Source organism: Fulmarus glacialis, unplaced genomic scaffold, assembly GCF_000690835.1.
Source record: "Fulmarus glacialis isolate BGI_N327 unplaced genomic scaffold, ASM69083v1 scaffold13298, whole genome shotgun sequence".
NCBI lineage: Eukaryota > Metazoa > Chordata > Aves > Procellariiformes > Procellariidae > Fulmarus > Fulmarus glacialis.
The window spans coordinates 19498-43871 of record NW_009227654.1 but is presented as its reverse complement, the minus strand read 5'-3'; the positions used below and the strand labels follow the sequence as shown (position 1 = coordinate 43871).

General features: G+C 37.9%; 1 protein-coding gene across 1 annotated transcript in view; it reads right to left on the bottom strand.

Moving 5' to 3' along the window:
* DENND5A (DENN/MADD domain containing 5A) overlaps nt 1-24029 on the bottom strand; it is a gene marked incomplete at its 5' end in the record, with an annotated part of 47822 nt that extends 23793 nt beyond the window's left edge. Inside the window, 9 exons of the mRNA XM_009583225.1 lie at nt 47-140; nt 786-936; nt 1424-1658; nt 2566-2781; nt 4935-5252; nt 14360-14547; nt 21884-22544; nt 23251-23360; nt 23958-24029. Of these exons, the coding sequence (XP_009581520.1) occupies nt 47-140; nt 786-936; nt 1424-1658; nt 2566-2781; nt 4935-5252; nt 14360-14547; nt 21884-22544; nt 23251-23360; nt 23958-24029 (2045 nt within the window). The remainder of the gene's footprint in view (nt 1-46; nt 141-785; nt 937-1423; nt 1659-2565; nt 2782-4934; nt 5253-14359; nt 14548-21883; nt 22545-23250; nt 23361-23957) is intronic.
* Between the last annotated feature and the right edge of the window lie 345 nt (nt 24030-24374).

Here is a 24374-nt window from a genome sequence, read left to right as displayed (position 1 = left end):
GGGGGGGGGGGGGGAAATCAGATCTCTATAGTTGAACAGTTTTCACCTCTCTCTGATCATTGTCAAGACGCAGGTGCTCTGTGTGTTGCTTCTGTCTGTCCTTCCGCCTCCACTGTGCAGGAGCATTTCTCTTTGTCCACCTACAGATAGAGCAATATTATTAAGCAAACATCAAGAGTTAAGTGAAGGGAAGTGGCAATGGGGGAAATAAGTTTCTATCTTATTGTATATTGAACATGTCAACATCCGTTACATCAGACAAAGCGCAGCTGCAAATACACACAAAGAATTTCTGCAGAAGAATCCAACATTGGGCAGCCAAAGGATTTCAGAAAATTAGATCACACACACTTGCTTTGTATTTTTCCATTCTTTTATGATACCCAGTTACAATTTACAGCTTTTTGCTCTTCCTTCAAAGTTTTTATAAGAAGATATCCTAAAATATTTGCTAGCTCTTAACTGAGATCCCATAAGGAGATTTGCTTTTATATCGACAGTAATTATGAGTAACTCAAAGTACATCAACTATAACCTCAAACATAATACGGCTTTCTTAAGTCAATTTGCTTCTGGAAGTCCAGATTTAAAAAAGAAAAAAAGAAAAAAAAAAAAAAGAACAAAACAAGAGACAAAAAACCCCACCACACACAACCCACCCACATCATCTGATTTGTTCTCACTTTAAAAAAAAAAGATACTGAATTTGCCTTCTAGTATCTCTGCTTTAGTACCATTCTATAGATCTCGCCAAGATCCAGCACCTGTTGTCCCAGCTCACTCACTTGTTGCTCGCTGGTCCAGTGGATAAAACATCAGACTGAAGCTTGGGAAAAAATCCAAGCTCGTATTTCCCTTGTCCAATTTTCATGTCCAGCAAGTGTGGGTGGACTGCAGTGTGATCTATTTTTGCTAGCCTTAGTTCAATAGATTTCTCTGAAATAGCAAGAAAGTTAATTTTTTTAAAGGTGTCTTAATCAGACATAGGTATCTATAGGTATACAAAGGTATCTATAATCACACATCGTCCACTAAAAGCAGATCTCAAATTTGAGAGAGGAGGTGGAAGTTTCTTACTGACCCCGACAGGTACACTAGTACAAGAGTTTATTAAATATCAAAGAACTGACACCAAAAGGAGAAAAATGCTTATCTTCTTAAGCTCAAACATTTTTCACACAAAGCATGCAGGAAAATAGCTGAGTTCAATTAAATTTTACATGAATTTCATTTCACATCTCAGCTTCCTATGTAACATTTAGTTCCCCACTTAAGCTTTACACCTCAGCTTTTTTGGTCTTTTTTTTTTTTTTTGAGGTTTCAAAGCATGAATCATTACTTAACTTTAACCTAATGTCTACAACAAACAGCACTGACTAACTGTATTTTCTTAAGCGTCAAGAAAGTGGCTTATTACTCTTACCAGCCTCATCTATGGTTGTGCACTTTTGATACATAGATGTGCGCAGAGTTGGTGTCCTAACATTTAGCAGCCGAATTTTATCCACTCTACAATCAAATACTCTCAAAATCGGGTCTTTATCATCTTCATCATGGCACATAATCTTATTGTCAATAAAAGATGCAAACATTTGGGTCTCCAGGAATCTCGAAAGGAAAGGCAAGTAAGGTTCAGGCTGGTCTGACAAGAAAGATGCCTAGAAGACAAGAAGAGATAAGAGTGTTTGGGATTCTGCAGAGAGATATATCCACCAAAAGCACCAATTTTTCTAATCAAGGATGTATTAGAGTGCTTTGGTGCCACTTAAAGCCTAGTTTTACTACACACACCAATTCTATCTCCAAAACAGGCAGTCTATATGAAATCTTAAGTTTCATGACAATCACCTATTATACAGCACAATAATTATTAAACTGTGATTTTAGCATTTCCTTAATTTTCTAAAAATTTCAACAGAATCCGAGCAAACCACAGCAATAGTACCACAGGTGTGAATATTATGTACTTCTGGCCTGGCTCAAAGCTCATGAAGTTGATGACAATCTTTTCATACAATTTGATGGGAATCAGATTAGCGTTTTAGCAGGCAGTGCTGTAACATAATCTTCACCCACGTGAATTATCCTGCTGACAAATATCTGATCTCCAATAAAGAAGACAGTAGTAAAATTTGAAGAACTGGGTCTTGTGTTTCCCTAGAAAAGAGCTAGGGATATTTTGTTAGTAAGTAAGTGTTGTGTTGGGTCATGGCTTTATCCATTAACATATTCAGCAATTCCTCTGTTTAAAAAAAAAAAAAATTTCCTTAGTAATATTTAACCTTAATGTAGAGGTTAGCCATAAAGTGAGGCTTTCTAAGCTGTTTTTCTACAGCAAGCTGTATTCTTCTACAGTATCCTTAAAAGGATATATTTATCTCTCTAAGTGTGTATATATTTTTCCATACAATATACAAGATGTGACTTTTTTGGGAACACTGAAATTTAGGGAAGAAATTACAATTTTGACAGTACTGTTTTCCATTTTATGGCCCAATTAACGAAGTCTTAGGTTCGAATACTGTTTTACTTTTCACATTGACATATCTTCATATTACAACTTACTTTATCAAAGTTTTGCATCTGTTCCCTGTTTGTAAACCAAGATTCCTTGTCCTGACTGGGTTGAATGACAAATACTTCATAATCTGCAAACATTTGCGTAAAGCGGTTGGCAAAAACTTCACGGATTTGAATGTTCAGCTGGTAAATCTTGAATTCTTCTTCATCACACTGAATTTTAAGATCCTTTTTGCTACTGGTCTCCTCTCGCACCTCCAACTAAGAAAGTAAGGGAACACAAAAAAAATTTGTATTGTTGCTTTGTCAGGTATTCTAGGTATACAAGACCTTAATCTGCCATCCAGCTGCTACTCCTCAAGTCAACATTCCAATAAAAAAAACATTACTTACAATTTCAAGCACCATAATAAAACAGCAACATCAAAAAATCTAGAAAGAAACCTCTGTCTATAAAAGTTCTAATTTCGATAATAAACCATAACCTACTTTAGTACTGGTTGCACTGGATATGCATTAGATTAAAAAAGGATAGATAACAACCATATATATGCCCACGTATGCCATATAGTTAATTTACTTCCTTTTACCCTTTAGTCACCTGCATAGGCTTTTTAGGGTTTTTTAGTACCCCTGCATATTAGGCAAATACCTATTTCTGTCTGGTGTAATACAAGTCCAGGTTTAGTACTATTACAGTTCAATACACACCAGCTTTCAAATGAACACAGAACCACATAGTAAAAAGAAGCTGTGCATGTGACTTTAACGTAACTCCCTAGCAGTGTAATGTACAATTCATCACTATACAGCCCAGAGTAATCTTTATGAAATAAAATGCATTTTCAGCTAACATGTGGGCTAAGATTTATGAAAACAGCAATATGAGATTCAGATACTCAATTCATATTAGTTTTGATAGGAATTGAGTATCGGGGGCGGGGGGGGGAATCAAAGCCACAAGCATTTATGCACTATTTTGAATACACATTTGCTACCCCTGCCTTTGTTAATTATTGTAAGAGGCGCCGCCACACATAATTAGACACAATATCTAGAGCTTACATCTGCATGATGGTGCAGTTGCTGCAGCTGTCCCACGCTTCTTAAAGCACCTTGGTTATAGCAGTCCAAGGCAAGCTATAAACAGCATCCTACAGCCATGCTCTCTGCTAGAGAGAGCTCTGCTATTCAGCCATTTCTTCTAACTGCATTCCATAAGTAGCACTTGGCATCTATATATTCTCCATTAATTGGGTATTTGGTAGTAAGCAGGTTTTTTAAATTAAGTATTTGAGAAAATTTTGACAGTTATAACCTACACACTCCTATCATCACAAAAAAGGTTAGTAAAATGGGACTTTAACTACTAAGGAAGAGAGCACAGAGTAGATAAGGCCTAAATGTGCAAAAACTTACAAGAAATTTAAAAAAGACCTGTACTTCTCCCATCACTTCCCAATCCATTCAGCAAAAGAACAAAAGCTTCTTACCAATTTTCCCCCAAACAAGAAGAAAACAATGCAAAAGAAAAACCTGAGAAGAGGAACACGACTGATTAGAGCATCTAATCCTGTCTAGTAACCAAATGCTTCTTCTTGTAACCCCCCTGCAGCTCCCTCCCCACAAAATGGCTCTCCTCCCCAACCTACTGTAGGTCACACAATTTCTGTCTCTGTTTGGCCCCACCTGTAGCTCAAGTTACAGTCACACAAGTAGGAATCAGACTCAGCAATGAAGAACTGGTCACGATAATTTAAACACGCAAGAAATAAAACCTTTGCTGAGAAAAATCTTCATTTCATTCCACAAAGGCTCAAAAACCCCACAGTGGTCTTTCAGGTAATACGTTTTCTGCAAAAAGGGCAACGTTTTTTCCCAATTCTGATCGCCCAAAAAAATCCAACCAGGGTCACCACAAGCTAGGAACATTCACTCGCTGGGAATCAGACACTAATGCACTTTACAGCATCAACCAGAAAAAAGCATCACAGTATCCCTATGGCAAGCATATTATATACAAGCAAAATTATACATATTCTACACACAATGAGAAAGAAAGATACCTATAGGAACCATGACTGTATTCCAACTTCAGGATTATCTGGATGTCAGTTTTAGCCACGTAAATCATAAGAAAGTGGTGTAAATTTAGAATAAATCTTAAAACAAAGAATAAACAAGGCAAGGTGTATTTTTAAACACATTATCTTGGCAAAGAAACACTTGGGGATAGCCAAAGGTTTCCCTAGATGTTGTGGGGTTAAATCCCACTCCGCCCCTCCCCTAAGCTCGCCCTTGTCTCTACATCAAGTTCTTTCTAGTGAAGACAGACAAACAGAGTCTTTGGAGCATGACTTCAGACGATCTGCTGCTGCAGGTCGAGAAAGAGTGCAGACAATTTCACAGCTTACCTTTTCTAGACTCACACCTGTTCTTTTAACAAGTGCTTGGAGTCTTGCAATAGTCTCATTTTCCTTTAGCAGCTCATAGGAATTCAAAGGTGATCCTGCTATGTTCCCATTTCTTTTGTCAGAAACCAGGTCACACGCTCTGAGGCTCTTCATCTTGGAGGCACTTTCACTGCAGTGAAGGTTTCCCTCAGGTGGAATTCCAAAAGCCATTAGTATCTCTGAAATTTCCTGAATGAACTCAAGTTTATTTGGGAACTGGGGTAAGTCTTCTGGCAGCTCGATGAAATGGTTGTCTACATCCACAAAGCACAGGTTAGCCTGGGATTTAATTTAGAACAGGATACCATTACAATATCACTAAGCACAAGGGTCACGTTTTACTCATCTTTGGGTTTTGTGCTTAAGAGATTCAAATACCTTTGGATTTGTTTGGTTATTTTGTAAAACACACTTGCTCCAACCATAACTGAACTGATTGGTTGGCTTTGAAGCAAGCAGCACAAGGCCTACATTTCCAGGTCTTTCAAGGAGGTAACTAAGAAAGAAGACTCTAAAGTTGTTTACTAGGTACAAAAGAGATTGTAGTATATATTAGGTATAGATGTGCGAATTTTTTCATACACATACAGACAGATTTTAACTACAGGATATTTGCAACATTATTTTATACACATGCATACGAAAGCAGGTGACTGCCTGTTGCTCAGATTATCAGTCCACTCCTCTAAAGAGATTTGGCGAATTCCATTCTAAAAAGGTGTATTGATATTGAAGAAGCTGCAATAAAGTTATCTTCTCTTTTTTGTAAGCAACTTGAGAACTAAGGCAATTCTTGAACAAGTTTAGAAGTTAATTTCCAAGGGGAAAAACGAATTGAACTAGTTTCAATTCTATTTTCCTGTTCCAATCTCTATCTCACTCACCATCAAAAAAGACCAAGAAAAAAAAAAAAGAAAGAAAAACCACCCATGTGGCTTCCACAGCAACATCAAAAGAAGCTACACATCTTTCAAGGCTTTATGTCACCTTGTATTTGGCGGGGGGCGGGGGGTGCCCTTTTGGCTTCTGCATTGCAAAATCTATAACAAATGGTTTCCTAACATTACATAATTATATACTTCACAGCAAGAACCCCATTCATGTGTGAAATCTGCTTGGAAAGTTAAGCATACAGAAGAAATGTTGCTTTTCTGTAGAAGCATTTCAGTTTTTCTTCACTGCAGAATTAACGTGGACTGTCACTTAGCCTTCCCTACAAAAAAACCCCTTCACTCAGATTATGGGATTCTTTCAACCCGGCTTCATCACATTATTCTAAGAGCCACACCTGAACTCAGGTTCCACTATAGCTTTGCAGCAAAAATATATATCAAGTCATGAGAGCTAACAGATCTCCAGTTCTCCAGTTATCTCTTATGATTCAGTAAGTGCAGAAGGATGGAAGCACTCTCACAATTTAATAGGAAAGAAAGAACTGGAAGAGATTAACCTCACACTGAATGAATGATGGATGATCCCAGAAATCAGAGCAATGTACACAAGCAGTGAAGCATCAGTAAGGACAAAGTAGTTCTGGTAGGATTTAGGGACCGATCATAGATAGGCTAGGATAAGCTGTGCCTGACAAGACCCCTTCATTTAAGTAAACTGGTGTGAAAACGTACATTTAATACTTGTGACAGATTTAGCTCTCTTGGCATTTCTACAGAACAGAGTTAGGATGTCAATTCTCCTTAAAACACAAATATCTGTTGTGTTTGATTTCTTGAACGTCAACATTAAAATTTAAAAAAACATTGCAATTCTTAAAGCAGAACTCCACTGGACATATCACACTGGATTTGCACAGAACTTTGCATGAAAAAGTCCAATTTATGCTCTGCTACAATATTACCCATAGTTACAAAGGTAAGTAGAAGAATTCTAGTTCTCTGTTTCCAGATGCTTTAGCATTTTCATACTGGTATTTATTTCTTATGCTCAAAGGAATATATATGAAGAGTTTAGTAGCTCTTGTAGAGATCCTTTACTGTACATTAAATCACAAATTGAATTAGGTGTTGCAAAAGAATCCAAGGTCAATAAATAGAACTAACACCTTGATTCTGAAAACAGCTTCTGGTGCACCCTAGAAAAAGTTTTTATTTTTTAAACGGGGCAGGTGTCATTATTTAGATTTCCCCAGTACCAACATTGCTCAAACACAGCAGGTGGTGCGTGTGCCCACCTAGCAAGGCAGCTCCAGTGGTAGGCTAGGGATGCACGCAGGGTGCATCTGCTTCTTGTTCAGAGAAACACTCAGCACAAAGGGACACTATGTACACAAGACCTCTCATGTTTCGAGTAAGCACCTGAATTTAGGAACTTCAAGACCACCACTATACACATGGTTCTGTGATGATTAGAAGTCAAGTCAGCTAATATTTATCAGGAACACTGTAAGCGCTTCAAGACATGAGAGAAATAAAGCTTTGAAACTAGGCACAATGCCTGCCAATCGGTACTGAGGGAAGAACACAAACATTTAATTCATCACAAGCTGTCTGAGAAATATCACGACAGACTCATTAAGAAACTCTTCAAGCAGTTTAATTGCATTTCTTCCTTTTTAAACTCTCTTTAATTGATGCCATTCAACTTTTCTTCTTTTTTGGATTATCTTACCTTAGCACAGATTCTGCAGAAAACATCACTCTTGGTTAAGCTTGGCTGTACCTAAAAAGTGCTCGGCCAAAAAGTAGTAAGTATTTTTGGGGACACTCTACACTTACTCAGTGCCTGGTTAATAACCCGTTAAGTTAGAGGACTATCTAAAGCAGCATAAGCAAAGGAGATTCAGTAGACGGCTTTAGCCTCTCTTAACTTAGGGAGACTGAGGTCATCCTCAGACCGCATAAGCACTTTTGAAAAGGCCATGTTCCCCAGGGAACAGAAATGGCAAAAGACACCTCACTTCACAAGCCCTTCAAGAGGTACCAAAACAACATTTTTCTGTAAAAATGAAATCCCAAGTAAATAAACCGCCAGTAACAGACACCAAAACAGTAAGACTCACAATGCTGCTACACTATAGATTCAACAGAAAGTAATACCAGGAATCCAGTAAGGATAGAGGGGTCCCCACCTTCAATTTATTTTAAAAAGCAAGATAAATGAAATGGCACTTATTTTTTATGAAATCATTGCCATCCAAAGCATTTTGCATGCTAGGAACTGGGCAAGTACACAAAGTAGAAAAATAAAGGAGTTCGTTGATCACAAAGTTTTAGTTATTTTGTTTCTGGAGGCAGCAGAGTTGAGTGAGTTGTGAATAGTTAACAGCTCTATGTAAGCCTCTATGGATACATTGATCATCCTTTTACACATACAAAATTAAAATGATATAAAGACAAGATACTTAGCAACATGTGTAAGTAGAGATACAATTGAAAGAGCATCCTTAAGTCAGTCGCTTGTTATTTCAGGTCTCTAGATCAGTCAGGTATTCTTTCATTTGTCGCTGAGGTATCTGTTTTCTGACCAAAAGAAAACCTCAAGTAATTACACACCACTTTAATAGCAGATTGTTACAAGAGAGGACACATAACATCATCACACAGTAAAATGATTCTCCTGAGACACTATACTAAGGAACAAGGGTGTCATACTCCAATTTAAAAACTTGTCTTTCCCATAAACTTTTATCATCACAAATAACGGGGTGTCCAGGTAAAAGTCTTACAAACCTTAGAAATGTGGATGCAAGTAAGTCAATGTTCATGTATCTGATGCCAAAGCCTGGTCCCCTGAGGTCAACAGCACAACTTTCCATTGGCTCAGTGGGGTCTCTTCTGCACCCATCAATTCCAAAGCCAGAGAACAACTGCAATTCTTTAGTTTGACTTCAAGTACAATAAGGGCCAAACCCCGACACACATCCAGCAATGCCTGCATCAAGCCTATATGCTTCCTTTCAGCTCTGTTCAAAAATACAGAAGGAAACGATCTAGGTTCTGCCAAAACGATGTCTAAGAAGGAACTAATATTCACTAATAATAAGTAAGCTCCCCACGCCACTGACATCCTGAAGAGAAAATATGCTTTATTTTAAACATTAATACATAATTACATGGTATGCAAATAGATGCCTACAACAATATAGAACAGTCAGTTCTGAGAACACAATCACCACTACTTGAATTCTCCGTGCAGCACAGGTGCTCAAACTATAGGTTACATACAGGTTTTCACATCACCTCCTAGACAGTCAGATTGAAACATGGTACTGAGTTAAGGCTTCTGCCTGAATACGGCATTGAAAAACTAAAAACCATTCATCTACAGCATTTCCACAGCACATATCACCTTTGTGCATTAGGTTCCAACTTTGCAAATAACCACCCACTTCACTTAACACACAGAAAACATGGATATGCAAATTTATACACACTCGGCTGGCTTGTGGAAAACATGTTAATAGTGGTCCTAAATTCTTTCCTGTAAGCAAACGGTGACCTTCTGCATTTATTCTCAGCACTACTGTTCTTCAAGTCAACCCAGAATTTGTGACTGAGAACAACTTACAGCTGCAGCTTTCAGAAACACGAATTTAACTCCTCAAGTGGCTGTTTAACACTGAAGTACAGGAAAACATAAAACTGAAGTCTGTCAATAAATTTGCAGTATTATCAAGGATCTATCACATCAGCAGATAGCCTGAGAATGCATACAAAGCAGTGATTATCTTTCAAAATAATTATCTTGGTCAGTCTGGTGTAAATGTGTTGGTATCAAGAGGAAAAAAGGCTTTGAGAGATCTTTCTTATTTTCTAAAACAACATACAAAAATAAACACCCACAGAATTTGTTAAGATTTAGCATCTTTTTAATGGTTGAAATAAAAATACTGAGAATATATATCTGTCTTATATTAGCAGAGAACTGGATTTTTAGCTTTTAAAATCTTTCAACTTTTCTAAAAGAAAAAGCTATTGCCCAAGACCCTTGGGATCACTCCATTAAAAACAAGCTCTTTTAATGAGATACTACTTTTGTTTGATTTCACCAGTGCTGGAAGACTCGGTGTTGCATATTTTCACTCAAAATAATTTAAATTTTCACCATTCTCCTGCATTACAGAGTGGCAAGATGCACATGCAAATCCAGTAGCATGAAATGGCCCAGATTAACTTGCTTGTAAAAACATATTGCTATAGCAGTGCAAGAGTTTCTTTAAAAGGAAATTCAAAGACACATCAAAAAAACAATCTTACTTTAGTACTTGCTGGGTTTATGATCTGCAAAAAAGCTAGTTTAACCACTTTTTTGATCAATTTTACCGATAAACAAACCACACTTTTGCCAGTAACATCTGAAACAGCTACATATTCTTCCCTTCCCCTTTGATTTCTGCAGCACCTTATTCTAGCACCGCTTCTCCCATGCCCCCCCACCTTTCTCTTCTGGGTTCCTTACAAGCCTCTGCTGCAGCTATCAGTGAAACCACAAGGATGCTCATGCATACAGAAAGAGCCCTCAGCAAAGCGGCAATACATAGAAGAACAAGCTTAAGTGCACTGTGTCACTGACATGTACAAGAAACTCAACCCTACAGTAAGCCTCGAGTCTATTCTACAATTTTACTGGGCCACAGAGAGTCAGGTCTTCAAGTCATTGGTGAACTTCAATGGATTCTCCATCAGGCCCTGTTTTCTGATGTACCCAAGGGACAGTCTAAACTTGAATTTTGTACTAATGTAGTCATTTTGCTGAAGTTTTTAATCATCATCTGACAAAGCATCAACTTCTAGGATACAGCTAGGTTTCCATGCTCCCATGGTAACCCATTCCCTTAAAGCACCAGATGTGACCAAAATATGGGAGACTGCCAGCACAAGCAAACCAAAATAAGCCTTATGGCATATGTGTGCAAGACTCAAACCAAACCTGACTGAGTTAGGACAGATAGTATTTTCACATACACTAGCCTAAAACACTGAGCAAGACAAATTAGTCTTTTTAAAACTTCATTCTAAAACCACAATCAAGAAGTCTACAGTGACACTGAGGCATCCATGCTATGCTAGATAGCAATATTATATTCTTCCACAATGCCCTTCAACTGAGAAGCACTAACTAGATTTCCTGTCAAAGCTCACTTCTTTGCCCCTTGTCTAAATTAGATATTGCTTTAACAGCAGCTGTCCCATGCATCCATGTAAATAGATTAGCAACAGAAATGCAGTTTATGTAGTTTCAAGACGAAGAAAAAAAAATTTCTTTTGCAGAACTCAGAATAAATTAGAACATAGAACAGTTCTTTATATACCCTTTGCAATAAATGAGAAAAATCCTGATACTTATTATATCTGTGAATCAGGAGCCTAGAGGCAGGACTTGGAAATCAAGTTCCTCATATAACCCTGATGATTTCCTAAAGGACCATATACATTCCAAACTTTAGAGATAAGCAATGTTAAATACTAATATCCCTTTTGTTACTGATGTTAAATTTATCTTTATTGAAGTACAAACAATACAACCCATACGTCTTCTTCTACTGTTCTTCATCACCACATTTTATGCACGTTCCTTGTCAGTTTCTATATCAGGAATTAAGTGTAGAGATTCTTTGGCTCTTTAAGTAAAGGGTATCTGAAAGCCTAATCATAAACCAAAGTAGTTTTGAGATGAACCTGTAATCTGCAGTTCTAAACATATTAAGGCTGACTGATTAAATTATTAATATCAGAAATACTGATACTGACCAATAGTTTCACTTAGTGAGACCAGCAAGCACTTTGAATTCTGCTTTATATTTTAAAGTGGTACATTTACTTCTGTTGCAACAGCATTTTGGGGGGTTTGGGGGGGTGTTTGGGTTTGGGTTTTGGTGGTTTTTTTGAAAGTAAACAGTCTACAATGAAAGTCTCAACAACAGTGAGCTCTTCTTCTTCCCAAGCTACTTTGCCTCTCAGATAAGCAAATCTATTGGTATAGGATAACTTCTTAGTCATCTTTGAAGTCTCCAGCACATGTTCAAGCCCATTTCTATGCCATAGCTACATTCCCAGCTTGCAGTGTTAAGGACTTCAATGGTTCACAAGAAACCTTACTCAGCAGTGACTATCAAGGGGATTTCTCAAACTAAGTCATATTTATCGTGTACAAAGCTTTAAGAGCTCGCTCTTCGAATAACAAAGAAAAGCTGAAGCTTCAGAAGGACAAGTTCTGCAGCAAATTCCACCACATGGGCACATTGCTGCTGTTATCTGTGTGTCCTCCCCTCCCTGCCCTCCCAGGCAATTCTGATGTCTGTAAGATACTAGCAAAAATCTACTCCTCCACCTTCATAAACAGCTATCTGTAAAACAAAACGTAAATTGAGGTGCCAGATTATTTTTTTTAATACTACTTTGATTTCACTTTTACCACCTAAAAATAGATCAACTACCTTACTTTAAACCTCCAAAGTAAATTGATAAAGCTCTTCAAACCATTTACCTTTTAAATAATTGAAATATCTATTTGAAATTAAAATATGTTTATTTAGTTGGAATTATTACAGTGATTTTAAAATGAGGAAATTCTTTACAAAAGGAGGACAGTCTTTTAGAAGCTTGTTATAATAGTGAAAACATCCATGGTGCATATTAGCATGCATATCCACACATGTATTTTACTTCACCAGCTATTCTCTCTAAAAAGTATACTAACCATATTAATTAGGCCTGTCGGTACATCCAAAATTTTATAAAAATGTAGTAAACCAAAGCAAAAGACTGTTTTCATGGCAAGAACATACATTACTCTGTTATTAATTATGCCAGTGCAAAAAAAGAGAGGGAGAAAAGAAAGAAATCAAGAGATTAAATACTTTAGTTTTCATAGAAAAAATAACGCCATTTGAAGAGAAATTTTCCTTTGAACTTGCCAGGAAAAACAAATGAAAACTATCAGCATATGGATTTGAGAAAAAGAGCAATGTTGGCATGGTGACCAGACTGGAGGTTCACAAAAATATCTTGTCTTTAATTTCATACAGCTTTTTTAAGAAGTTTTTTTTGTGTCAAGCTATGTTGCAGAACTGCCCGATAATGAAAATAATAAACACACCACAAAACCCTCTGCCTGCCACACTTCTGCTTTCCTAGTAATGTAAATGATAATAGAAGAAAACAGACAACAAGAGAAAATGGCAGAGATTAGAGAATCCTGCCAGTACCTGTAAGTAGGGTGCTTCCCATGGTTTACCCAGTCGCTCCCCTACAAAGTTACACCTACAAGTAAGCAGACTCTAGAGGGGCCAGAGCTGTGTTGTTCTGCAGCTAATAACTCTGCAAGCACTCGCTTCTCAACAGGGCTACCTGATAGAGGTGTCCAGCTTCTTGACAACAGCCAGCCAGACCATACTGTAACACTCAGCATTTTCTATATACAAGAGCAAATAAACCATTCAATGGCGCTCGATGAGGGAAGTCATTCAGATGATGGATGGAACCGCTTCGGGAGCCAGCCAGGCACCAGACACCTGACATACTTCCCACGGGTGGTTACTGGTTCCTGCAGACATTTCCTTTGCTACCTGAGGTAGTGCTCAACCACTCTTGGTCCCCTGATCCCCACAACCAGCTCTTAAACTCTCTCTTAGCACGTCCCTAAAAAGAATATTTGTGAAGCGAACAGTGGGATAAAGTAAATAAAAACAACCTCTAAGCAGTTTGAACCTAGTCCCAGCCCCATGTATGAGTTGCAGGACCTTTACAAACCATTTGCTTCTCCTTTATACAGTGGCTGGTATTAACGGAGTCTCACTACAAGGGAGGACTTCCAGAGCACTATCCCAATTAGCACCAGTTTGCTCAAGTAGATGTTGACATTTTGCTGCAGACTGAAGTATGCATTCTAGATGAAAATTTGAAATAATTTTGGTGCAGACACCTGACAGGCTGGGTCCATGTAAGCTAACGCCAACACAGGAATGCAGTGCAGGGAAACTCAGTCTAATCCCATGCAGCCAGGAACCGGCCCAAGCACAGCACAGTGCTGAAGCCAGTCAAGCTTTGCTCACTCAGCACCATGCAGAACCAGCTGTACGGCCTTTCGGCCACAGTTGGTGAATTCACATGTGCTTTCTTGCATTTCCTAGCACTACAGGGCTAAGTTTTGCAGCACAAAAGTGTTCTTTCTGTAACCCCACTGCATCAATACCTGTAAAGTCACAGTTTAATTTTATCAGAGCATACAATTTCCGAAACAGGGGTTTATTTAGCTATTTCAACAGATTCTCTCCAGTATCTCCAAAAAACAAAGTAAGAGCTATCCCAAACCAGAGGCAGCAAGAACTTCACAACGGCTTTTACAGTTAGCACTAGTGTTTTGTCTCATTTCTCACTTCTCTCATAGTCACGTACAATATTTAATAAACCAAGATGAGCTCCTCTCACCTCTTGAGGAAGTTCCAGCTTAGATCTGTCATCCAGCCCATTAGAGTGCAAGCCCATGAGGTAAGGGACAGGAGCATCTAGAAAATGAAGGAGGGATGCTGGAAGGATAGGAACATACACATGCTGCCACTGAAATGGAAACATTAGTGCTGTGATGGTCTCTGCCACAGTCATCAGTCTCTGATAATCTGAAAAAGATCAAGAAAAAAAAATATTTCTTTCACAAACATTTTTAAGTAAATGAATCTAAGTTAAAGAAATGAGAGCTTGCTCTAAAACAGAAACCACAAAACCCAGTACTAGCTGAGCGGCATCTTAATGAAACCCCAGACTTGTACACCCAAGCACATTTTGCTGAAACAACAAAGAGAGCTCAACACGAAGTAGGTCATTCTACAAGTCATATGTAAATGAGAAAATTGAATCTTAGCATCCATTAAGTCACCCTCTGCTACCTATAGCAGAGTTACCAGGAACACCAGTTTGAGTATGGAAGCAGTATTGTAATCGGCTAAGAAACACATCGGAAATAATTTTTTTTCTCTGGGCTTATGGCTTTCTATGGAAGCCTTGGATGAAATCCAAGGCACCTGGTATCTCTCATATAAACATTTTTTTAAAGACTGCTTAAATGTCTATAAAGTATGCCATATAGTAGCCAACCCAACAGTGCAACTGAAATAATTGTGTAGAAAATAAAAAGGATCAGCTTCGTTTATCCTTTGCAATGTATGACCGAAGTCTCAGTTCAATGTAAAACCAACTCATCTTCTCCTAGAATTTAACAGCAGTGCTAAATGCACTTGTGCAACATGCATACCAAAAGATCTTTTCATTCAGCAGCTGGTGGCTAGAGCAGTTAACATTGCAGTGAGCTGGGCCAAAACCTTGCCCTCCTCTTCTATACTACAGAATCACCTTTAATGGTTTTTGATATCTATGCACTGTAAAGCAGGAGGCAACACCAGAATAACTCAGAGCATGTGGTCTAATACAACTGCTGAAACATTCAGAACGCTTTCAAGCTTCCAGGCTGGAAAGAGTATAAAACAAGCTCACAAGACTAACACCTTCAGTCAAACTGTAATGATACTGCAACAATATCCAATTCCAGCCAGCAAAGGAGGGGTGGGGGGTGTTGGGGAAATAGGAGGAAGGGAAAAAAAACCAGTACCCTTCATATGTGTGTTGGGTTGTGGGGTATGCGTGCATTCTCCTAACATGTTCATAAAACGACACTATGAAATTGGAAAAGACACTTGAATGTACATGTTCAGGTGTTGAGGTTTCTGAAGCTGTTGTACACTGTTGTGGAGTGCAAGTGAAAACTGCAAAAAGAACATTTGTTCTAAACAAAAGCTCTGGAGAAAATTTAAGCTTACCTTTGCACTTTCTAAGGTTATGGCTTTAATTCTATTCTTTAGCTATCCTCCACTCAGACTTCAGATAGCAGAAGACAGAGGGCTAAGAAATTCAGTTCCTGGCATTCATGATTAATTTTGTTTGAAGTCAAAGTTGCAGAGTTTGGGGTCTGCAAAGAGTCCCACAACCCAGGAGGAACTCAGCACAAGTTTTGCTAACAACAGTCATAATTCTGCAATCTAGGCTTTTGATTTTTCTTTTCTGTTCAAGTTCTGCTGGTGGAAAAGCTTACTGCACAGAGGTACTTGTCACTGCCTCACAGTAGATCTACTGTGACTGAAGGAGCCTTCAATCAAAACAAGTGAGAATAGCTTAAACAGTTTAAAGTTTTTGCCAAAAGCTTACTTGGACTGAAACACATTAGGGAACAATCAATGAACATCACCAGCAGCACTCCCCTATTCTGCTAGGACACCAGTTTCTGCCTACACAATTACTTACTGGTTTGCAGCTTTAATCACAGCCTGACTGCAAAGAAGTGATGAATTAATGATAAGCTTTGGGAAGAAGAAGAATCCATTCCATACCCTATTTTCTTCAGCTTTAAAAGAAACTTTAAATGTAGCTATAGATATACAAACATTCCAGCTGGTTCGTATTCAGCCTGTTTATTTGAAAGAACAAGTCTCAGAATAGAAACAGTGTTTTCCTACTACATAAACCCCCCCTGTTTAATCCTGCTGGCTATTTTAAATACAACTTCTCTGTCATTAAGCTAACTTCAGTATTAGCCTTTCAAATTAATTACAAAGTAGCATCAATAATTCAGAATTTCTATCCACTCAGCAGCTATCTCCTGCAACTCAGTTATCTCCAAATGCAGCTCTCTGATCCTGGATATCCACATGGCTTAAGCCATTCCCAACTATATGGCCTGCACAGTCACAGCCTGCAAGTAACAATGACTACATTCTGCAGGCTTTATGCACGTCAGGAGCTGCTGGCAAAAGGCAAGGACAAAAGGCAAGCAGTCCACAAACATAAAAGAAAAATAACTTAAATGTTTTCTTGAGTTATACCTATCCTGAGAGAGTATAGATTTTTTTTGTTTGTTTTAAAAAAGAAGAAAGCAGCACATTTCTAGTACAAAACATTACATAGGATTTTAAAATAACAATAACAAAATCATTTAAAAAAGGGAAGAAGTGCTTCAGTAATGGTCTTGTTCTTGTTTTTGAAACCAGAATATGCTTATTCTGGTCCAAATGACACCTTTTGGCCTTGTATTGTACAAGAGCACTGGTAGGGAAAAACTGACATACCACTAGTGCACTATTAGTTTGGGAAGTGTTTAACTGATCACTGTGCAAGGAAAAGAAAATCTGCTACTTTTTAACATGGCCACTTAAGAACACAGAAAAAGGCTGATTTTTTCTTCTAACAAATTACTGTAGGTAAAATACATTATCCCTTAAAACACATATGAGAAGTTATTTACACTAGTATTTATGTATGTTTAGTATATCTTATCAATTTTTGTTGATCGGTAAAAAGCAAGGAAATCCAGGAAAAAGAAGTAATGAGGGGTCTTGGGTCTGGAAAGAGAGGAGCAGGATGGAAAGAAGGTGGCAGCTGTAAGAACCATGATTCTACATCTCCATTCTCACATTCTACCAGAGAGAAGTTTATCAAGTGCCTACAGAAATTCTTTGACTTGGCCAAATTTAAAACCATTACATGATCACATTCTGGAATATTTTTTTTCCTTCTTATCTTCCTACTTCATGGATCACAATGAAATATTGTTGTATTTGTGAAGTAATTTCCATTCCACATGCAATTCCCATATTGCTGCTTTAAGGCAGAGAGTTGCCCCAACGGTGGAGGACCATTACTACAGACGAGTTTGAGATCTTCAGAAAGTATATGGATAAACCAGAAAGATGGGCTACTTGCCAGGATTAATCTTCTCTTTAACCTGAAGGGGTGCAAAGGGAAACAAATTATATATGCAGTGCCTACTGACAGGTAGCATGCAATGCAGCTGAGCCACCAGAATAAAGCATTGCCTGGAGAGTTCCCTTTAGGCATGCTTGTTCATAGCTGAAAGCATGGTGTAAAAGAAACATTTTTCAACAAATTTTTCTGAGCACAGATATTCTGTGAGAAATACGTACATTTCTTTAATTGGGCCTTTTACTTCAAAAAACCTGTAACTGCAGTAAAAGAAAGAACTGTCGTTAGTAGAAGCAGTGGGTCAAAGTATTTCCTATTAGTGTTCACTTCTGCGTCTGACAGAAGGCTGATTAAAGATGCCTACACCAGGCAGCAAGTTTCCTAAATCACTGGAGGAACAAGAAGAAAATATCCTACGTAAGAGATTAGAGTTGGGCAACACAGGACTAATACTGCAAAGAAATAGAACTAATACTTTAAGCCTCCGGAGTGAACATAATTTTAAGCAAGTGAAACAAAGATGGGGAGAAGTGATTCAAAAGCAAAGCAAAGGAGAAGAATCAACTTGATTTGTACTTAAAAATGGCAGCAGACAGCAAATAGCCAGAAAATAAAAACTGTTCAAGATATAGTCTGTGGCAGTGGTGCATTATATTTCTTTTATTGTTTTTAGCTGTTTAGAAAATCTCCTCCAAGAAGATTCCACAGCTGTCTTAACTCAGTGCACACTTTTCAGAAGAGCTCTAGGTGCTCTACAGAGATAAGGAATGAGTCTATTTCACAGAAAAAAGAGTAATGCAAACCAGCTCCTGCAGAATAATCTGGTGAGGGCACTACTGAAGGCCTCCTTCAGCACCACCGTCTCTTTGCCAGAGTTCCTTGGCACTGGCTGAGCACTAGGAGCAGCTTCAGATTCTTCACTGTCTTATAGGCACCTGCATTTCTCCAACACTTTCCCAAATGGGAAACAACTCTTTCAAGAGGACAATCAAATCAAGGCATTCCCTACATTTGGCTTACACTGATCCAGAACATACAGGCTGTGCCAATACAGTGGGACAAAAGAAGAATTTCCAGAAACATAAAGTCAGAAACATGTCAAAGGAATCTTAAAGCAAAACACATTCACTGCCAAGTGAAGTTACTCCTATTCCAAGGACTGACTGCAACTTAAAATGCTAAATAATTTGTTTCAAAAAGGATTGCATCTGGCAGCAAAGTCCTCCAAGAGTTCTGTGTTTTGGTTTTTTTAAAAAAGTAAATCTTACAAGAAAACCCTCTGATCCTGGCACGTACAGTTCTAAATCTAAATTCACCCAACGAGTACCACAATCTCATCTGACCTAGGAGAACGAGAAATGATCCCAGCCACCTCAACTGTCACAGATTTGAGCGCAAAGAGATTTAAAAAACCCAAAGGACATTAAAAAAATTAAGGTTTATGTTCTAAAGGACAACCTAGACCTCACACTACTGCATGTGCAAGAGTGTGAGCAAGCCCTTACAACTGTTCAAGCCATTTCTGATTCCACTTAGAACTGAGTGCACCATCACCTGTATCTACATTCAACGTTCCCTGTTTTACAAACAGCAAAAACCAGATGTTAGTCAAGCATACAGAAGAAAGAGAAGAATGTATTAGGAGCATATTCCAGTTTAAAAAAAACCAATCAAACAAACCCAACAAAAAAAACCAAAAAAACCTAAACAAACCAAAACAAAGCAAAAGAAGGAAACCAGTAAGTAAATGTATAGACAATCAGAACCTCAGTCAGAAGTTCCATTTTCCTACTGATATCATCCTTTTAAGCGAAGCAAGCAATCACTTTACTAAAACAATTTTCTAATTCACTGCCATGTAGAAGAAAACAGAATATCATGGCTAGAAAAGAGAAAAACAAACAGAAGTTACAGGAAGAAAAAGTTGACTTTTTAGAACTTCAAAATACTTCACACTCCCATTTCAAGTAATACGAAAATAAGGTACGTGTGTATCAAAAGCATTTTAGAAAGTACTTTGAAAGTATTCTAAGTAAGTATTAGCAAACTGCACCAAAGGGGTTTTTTTTTACCTGCTGTTTTTTCTTAAAAAAGTGTCAGAGATTAAAACCCTCAGAAAGTAAGCTATGTTTCAAAAATTATGGCTACTTTACTGAGAAGGCACTGCCACAGCTAGTTCACCAAAACTGAGGGCCAAAAGTCAGCAAACAAATAACTAAAATTATTTTTCTACTGAAAGATGACTTTTCAGCCAGAAACTATAGGTAGAGAGAGACCAGACACTTCCATAAGGTGCAACACAGCCCAACTCAGCCAAAGCTTGGGGTGAGGCGGGTGAACAGTGGACAAAAAATGTCATAAAGATCCAGGCCCACAGGCCTGCATGGATCCCTTTGAATTCCATATGTCTGTGCATGCAACCAAGAAACTCAAGCATTCCAGAGCTATTTCAAGCTTCTTTAATTAGCCACTGTCAGACACTTGGAAAGTGCCCAAGAAAAAAATTGAACCTATTAATCTGACTTGGAAAGAGAACCCAGAACACAGAAGACTAGCCCAGAAGCGAGCTGAGTTCCAGCCCGGGAGAAGAGAGTACTTGTAACACAATGGCATGAAAAGAGATCAGGGAACACTGTTCCGATACGGTGACGTGCACATTGCTTTTCTTGTGGTGCTTCCAACCAGCCAGGCACTCACACTTGCGCCACAGGAGGTCTCAAGCACAACTACAGGCCAGCTGGACTGCACTCTTCTTCAGATGAAGAACTGATGTTTGAATCTTCCACTGGTGGGACACACATATGCACACAAACAAATTCTCCCTAAATCTCAAAAATATAAATGCCTAATCCATTTCTGGAGAAACCACAAAAAAAGTTTGTCTGCTAGGCAAGTATTTCTAGATTTTATTTCTAGATTTTCTATGAATAATAAGCAAAGCAATTTGTTTTTTAAATCCAAGAGATTAACCACTATCAAGTACAGTAAGTTTTTTTGACTCTGTTTGAATTACTGTATAGCTTTCTCTGGTAGTTATCAGTGTTTATACAATGCAACAACTGCAACGTAACGCCCTGCTGCCGTTACAGACTTTTAATCACCTTGGCTATACACACAAAATCCATCTTTGGCTCTAGTCTATGCACTCATCTCAACACACAAACATCTGTATGACATGCTTGGAGAATGTTGCTAATAACTGCAGGTTATATTTTATAACTAGTTACCATTTGTATTCTACATATTTCAGTGACAGCTCAATGGAAGAAAATATCAAAAACAGATTTCAGCAACACCATGGACTATCCCCGGATTTGTCTTGGGGTCTTCTAGGCTTCCTTACCATTACTATAAAACAGTGTTCAAAAATGCATCTACTTTAAACCACATCATTATGGATGGGTGGGTCTGGACTAACATTAGCCAGCTTGGGACAAAAAGAGAAATAGAAAATTATTTTTTGGCATAACTCCACATTCTCTGTGTTAGAGTAACAGGATGCAGAGTAAGCAGCCCAGTATTCACAAATTTCAACATAGAAAATGGATACCACTAGCACATTACTTATTAATTGATAAACAGATGCTATTTCAGCTTAGTTGCTGCCTATCCTCTTCAAAGCAAGCTTTATCTACGCGACTTCAGCAAGAACTGTTTCAAGGCCTTAACAGAGATTTGGGACTTAAATTCAGTCAAATAAAACTTTTTTCAGGTAATTTTAATTCAAAGTAACAACTGAAATGTGACTTTGGGTACTCAGAAAATTATATTTGCATCGTTAATTCTTCTTCAGAACCATATATAATTAACTATGTATCGTCTCAAAATGCATGAATAGTTTGGCAGAGATAGGAGGGAATTCAGCTAAGCAGCTGGAGAGGAACATGGGAGAAGAAATACTACTCTATCCAACAGCACATTGCCAGAGACAACAATAAAGGGGACAGTCAGTCCATGAATACAGGAGATTATGTGAAAGCCCGAAGTTTTAAGTTTAGGTGTCTAAAAACAGGAGCCAATGCAACGCTCTCTTTGCAACTCCAGTTCTTCTCTTTACATTAAAACCTGCACATAGATCAGCTTGACTGCATTAGCATGCTAATACCACTTTAATGCAGCTATTCTGTTGTTTTTTAAAATTCAAGAAATGAAAAGACCTTCTGCCAGTAAAGCTACAAGTTAAGAAAACAAAAACCAAGTACTCACGCTGTGAATAAAGCAGTATCTGAAATTCCAAAAGGGCACAGGTAAAGAGTTGAACCACATTTTCTACTCCAAGCAATTCAAAAACTTCTTTAACCGGAAAATCAAATAATGGTAGTTCACTGGTGCTTGGCCTCTGGCAGATAATTGGTCCATAAACACCTGAAAATTTTAATGACCTTCCTGCTGGAGGAAGAGGAACCTCATAGAGAATATTGTAGATGTAGCTTTCTAAAGGTAGAGGTGGCGGCTGAGGTGAAGTCACTGCTTGGTGAAGTTGTTCTAGTACTTTCTTACAAGCTTTCATGAAAGACATTGGAGTAATCAGACAAATGCACTTTGAGACATAGAGCGTGTCTCTGCTGATGTCATAGGAGTTAAAGCGCTGTAGCTTTGAAACAGAAGTGCCATTGCAGTCTCCAGTGCTGCTGCAGCTATCTTTGTCATTTGTGGGTGGAGTATGAAGAATGTCATATTCAGCATTGTGCATATGATACAGTGTCTGCATTGCACTGCAGATCTGTTTGCTAGTAACTTCCTCAAAAAATGTGAGAGAAAATCCAAATGTCCGTGAGCCATCTTCACGAGTAATAATAAAAGAGTGGAACTGAGGTTCTCTGGAATCTGCTTGTGTCTTGAAAGCAAGCCCTTTAGGCATACACAGCTATAAAAAAAGGGGGGGAGGGGAGATAATATCAATTAAAACACACTTTTCTCTCCCTCTGCCTCCAGAAGCATTGGTGAAAATAGGATTTAGAATCCACAGGTTGCCACTGCATTTCACTTCAAATTCTATTAAGTGTTACATCTCTGTACAATACAGTAATATGCATCTAAATCAGAAAAACTAAACGAACATATTAAAAGGGCTGTATGTAGTTTCTACTGAAACTCATAACCATTTTGTTACCAACCTCAACGGGAATAAAATAACATAATTCAAACTCAGATAAAGGAAAGTATTTTGGTCACTAAGACCAGAAACCTGACAGAGAAAAGTGCTATATTTTATCTAGATCAAGAAACCACAGGGCATTCCATTAAACAGAAAAATCATGCACAAAGAAGATTCATTAATTGCAGACTAATTTATTTCTCTACCAATTCTCTAGAATGTTACAAAAAAGTTGTAAAAGAACAAAAAACTCTCCTAGGGACTTATCACTTATAAGTTTAAACTTAATTTCCTTTAAAAAATACCCCAATTAAATGAAAAGGCCTTTTGAGCCTGTACAATTTAGAGAAATTCATGATTATTTCCCATCTTTAATAGACTTCACACTTTTTTGTCAAAGAAAACACAGATGAATGCCTTCAATTGTTAAGGTAGGTTTTTGTCTTAAAAGCAAAAGCCATTAAGTGATACTGACCATTCCCACTGCATCCTGGTCAAAAGGGTTCCATTCAACATTCTCAGGATAGCGAGCAAGAACTTTGGATTTAAATGTGCGTCTTAACGGAGTCTGTTCAAAGTTTTCCCCTGCAGGTGAAAGAAAAATACAGAAGTAAATATGTCATTCTCTTTTTAAGCTGAAACAAGGCCAAAAAGCAGGACATCAGCAGGTAGATGCAAGGATAAGTGAATTAAGCACACACTCCTTTCAAGAGAAACAGAAAATGCAAGACAGTTAGTTAGCATATAATCAAACTGCAAATATTAGCAGGGATTAGCATTGTAACATTTCTGTGTCGTTAAGTATCTGTGCTTTTCCTTAAGCGTGACTATCTTGAGATTGTGGTCACGACAGCAATTCTCTAAGCTACTCTTCAGATATTTCAGATTCTTGTTAAAGCATAGCTAAAGCTTCAGTTTCAGTGGAATTTTGTTACTGAAGAAAAGCACAAACAGACAAGATGCAAAGATGATGCAAGTTTAAGATAGACATACAAGTGGCACCACTTAATTTCTTCTTCAAGACTTAGGAAAAAAGGGTATTCACCATCTATTACAAGAAGTTAGCTGTGAAGAGAGAGTCTAGAAGGTTAAAAGATCAAGAACCACATAAATGCCCGTGAAGATAGGGTATCAGATGAACAAAAAATTGCGCTGCTTTTTTCCCCACACTTTTTCCTTTACCTTCTGTTGCACTTGAAATGAAACGGCTGGCACCATCTCGGGTTTTAGAGGCCTGTATATACTGGCATAAAGCTATATAACAAATAAAAACAACACTGCATTACAAATTTCATACTGTCGACTGTAATTACGTAGCTAACACATACCAGTAGAAAACATACAAGTATTCTATACAGAATTAGCATGCATAATAAATAGTCTACTCTCCTAACATGCTTTATATATATATACCACTTTATGCAAATTTCTCATTTCAGGTACGTATTTCTTGAAGGACATGATTAGTATGTACCAGAAGCACATAGTTCCTATATACACAACCAGACTACTGATGCAGCAATAGGAATTAGTTGCTTGTTAAATGAAATTTTATATGTTAACCTATAAAATACCCCCAAAGAGCATATGATGAAATAA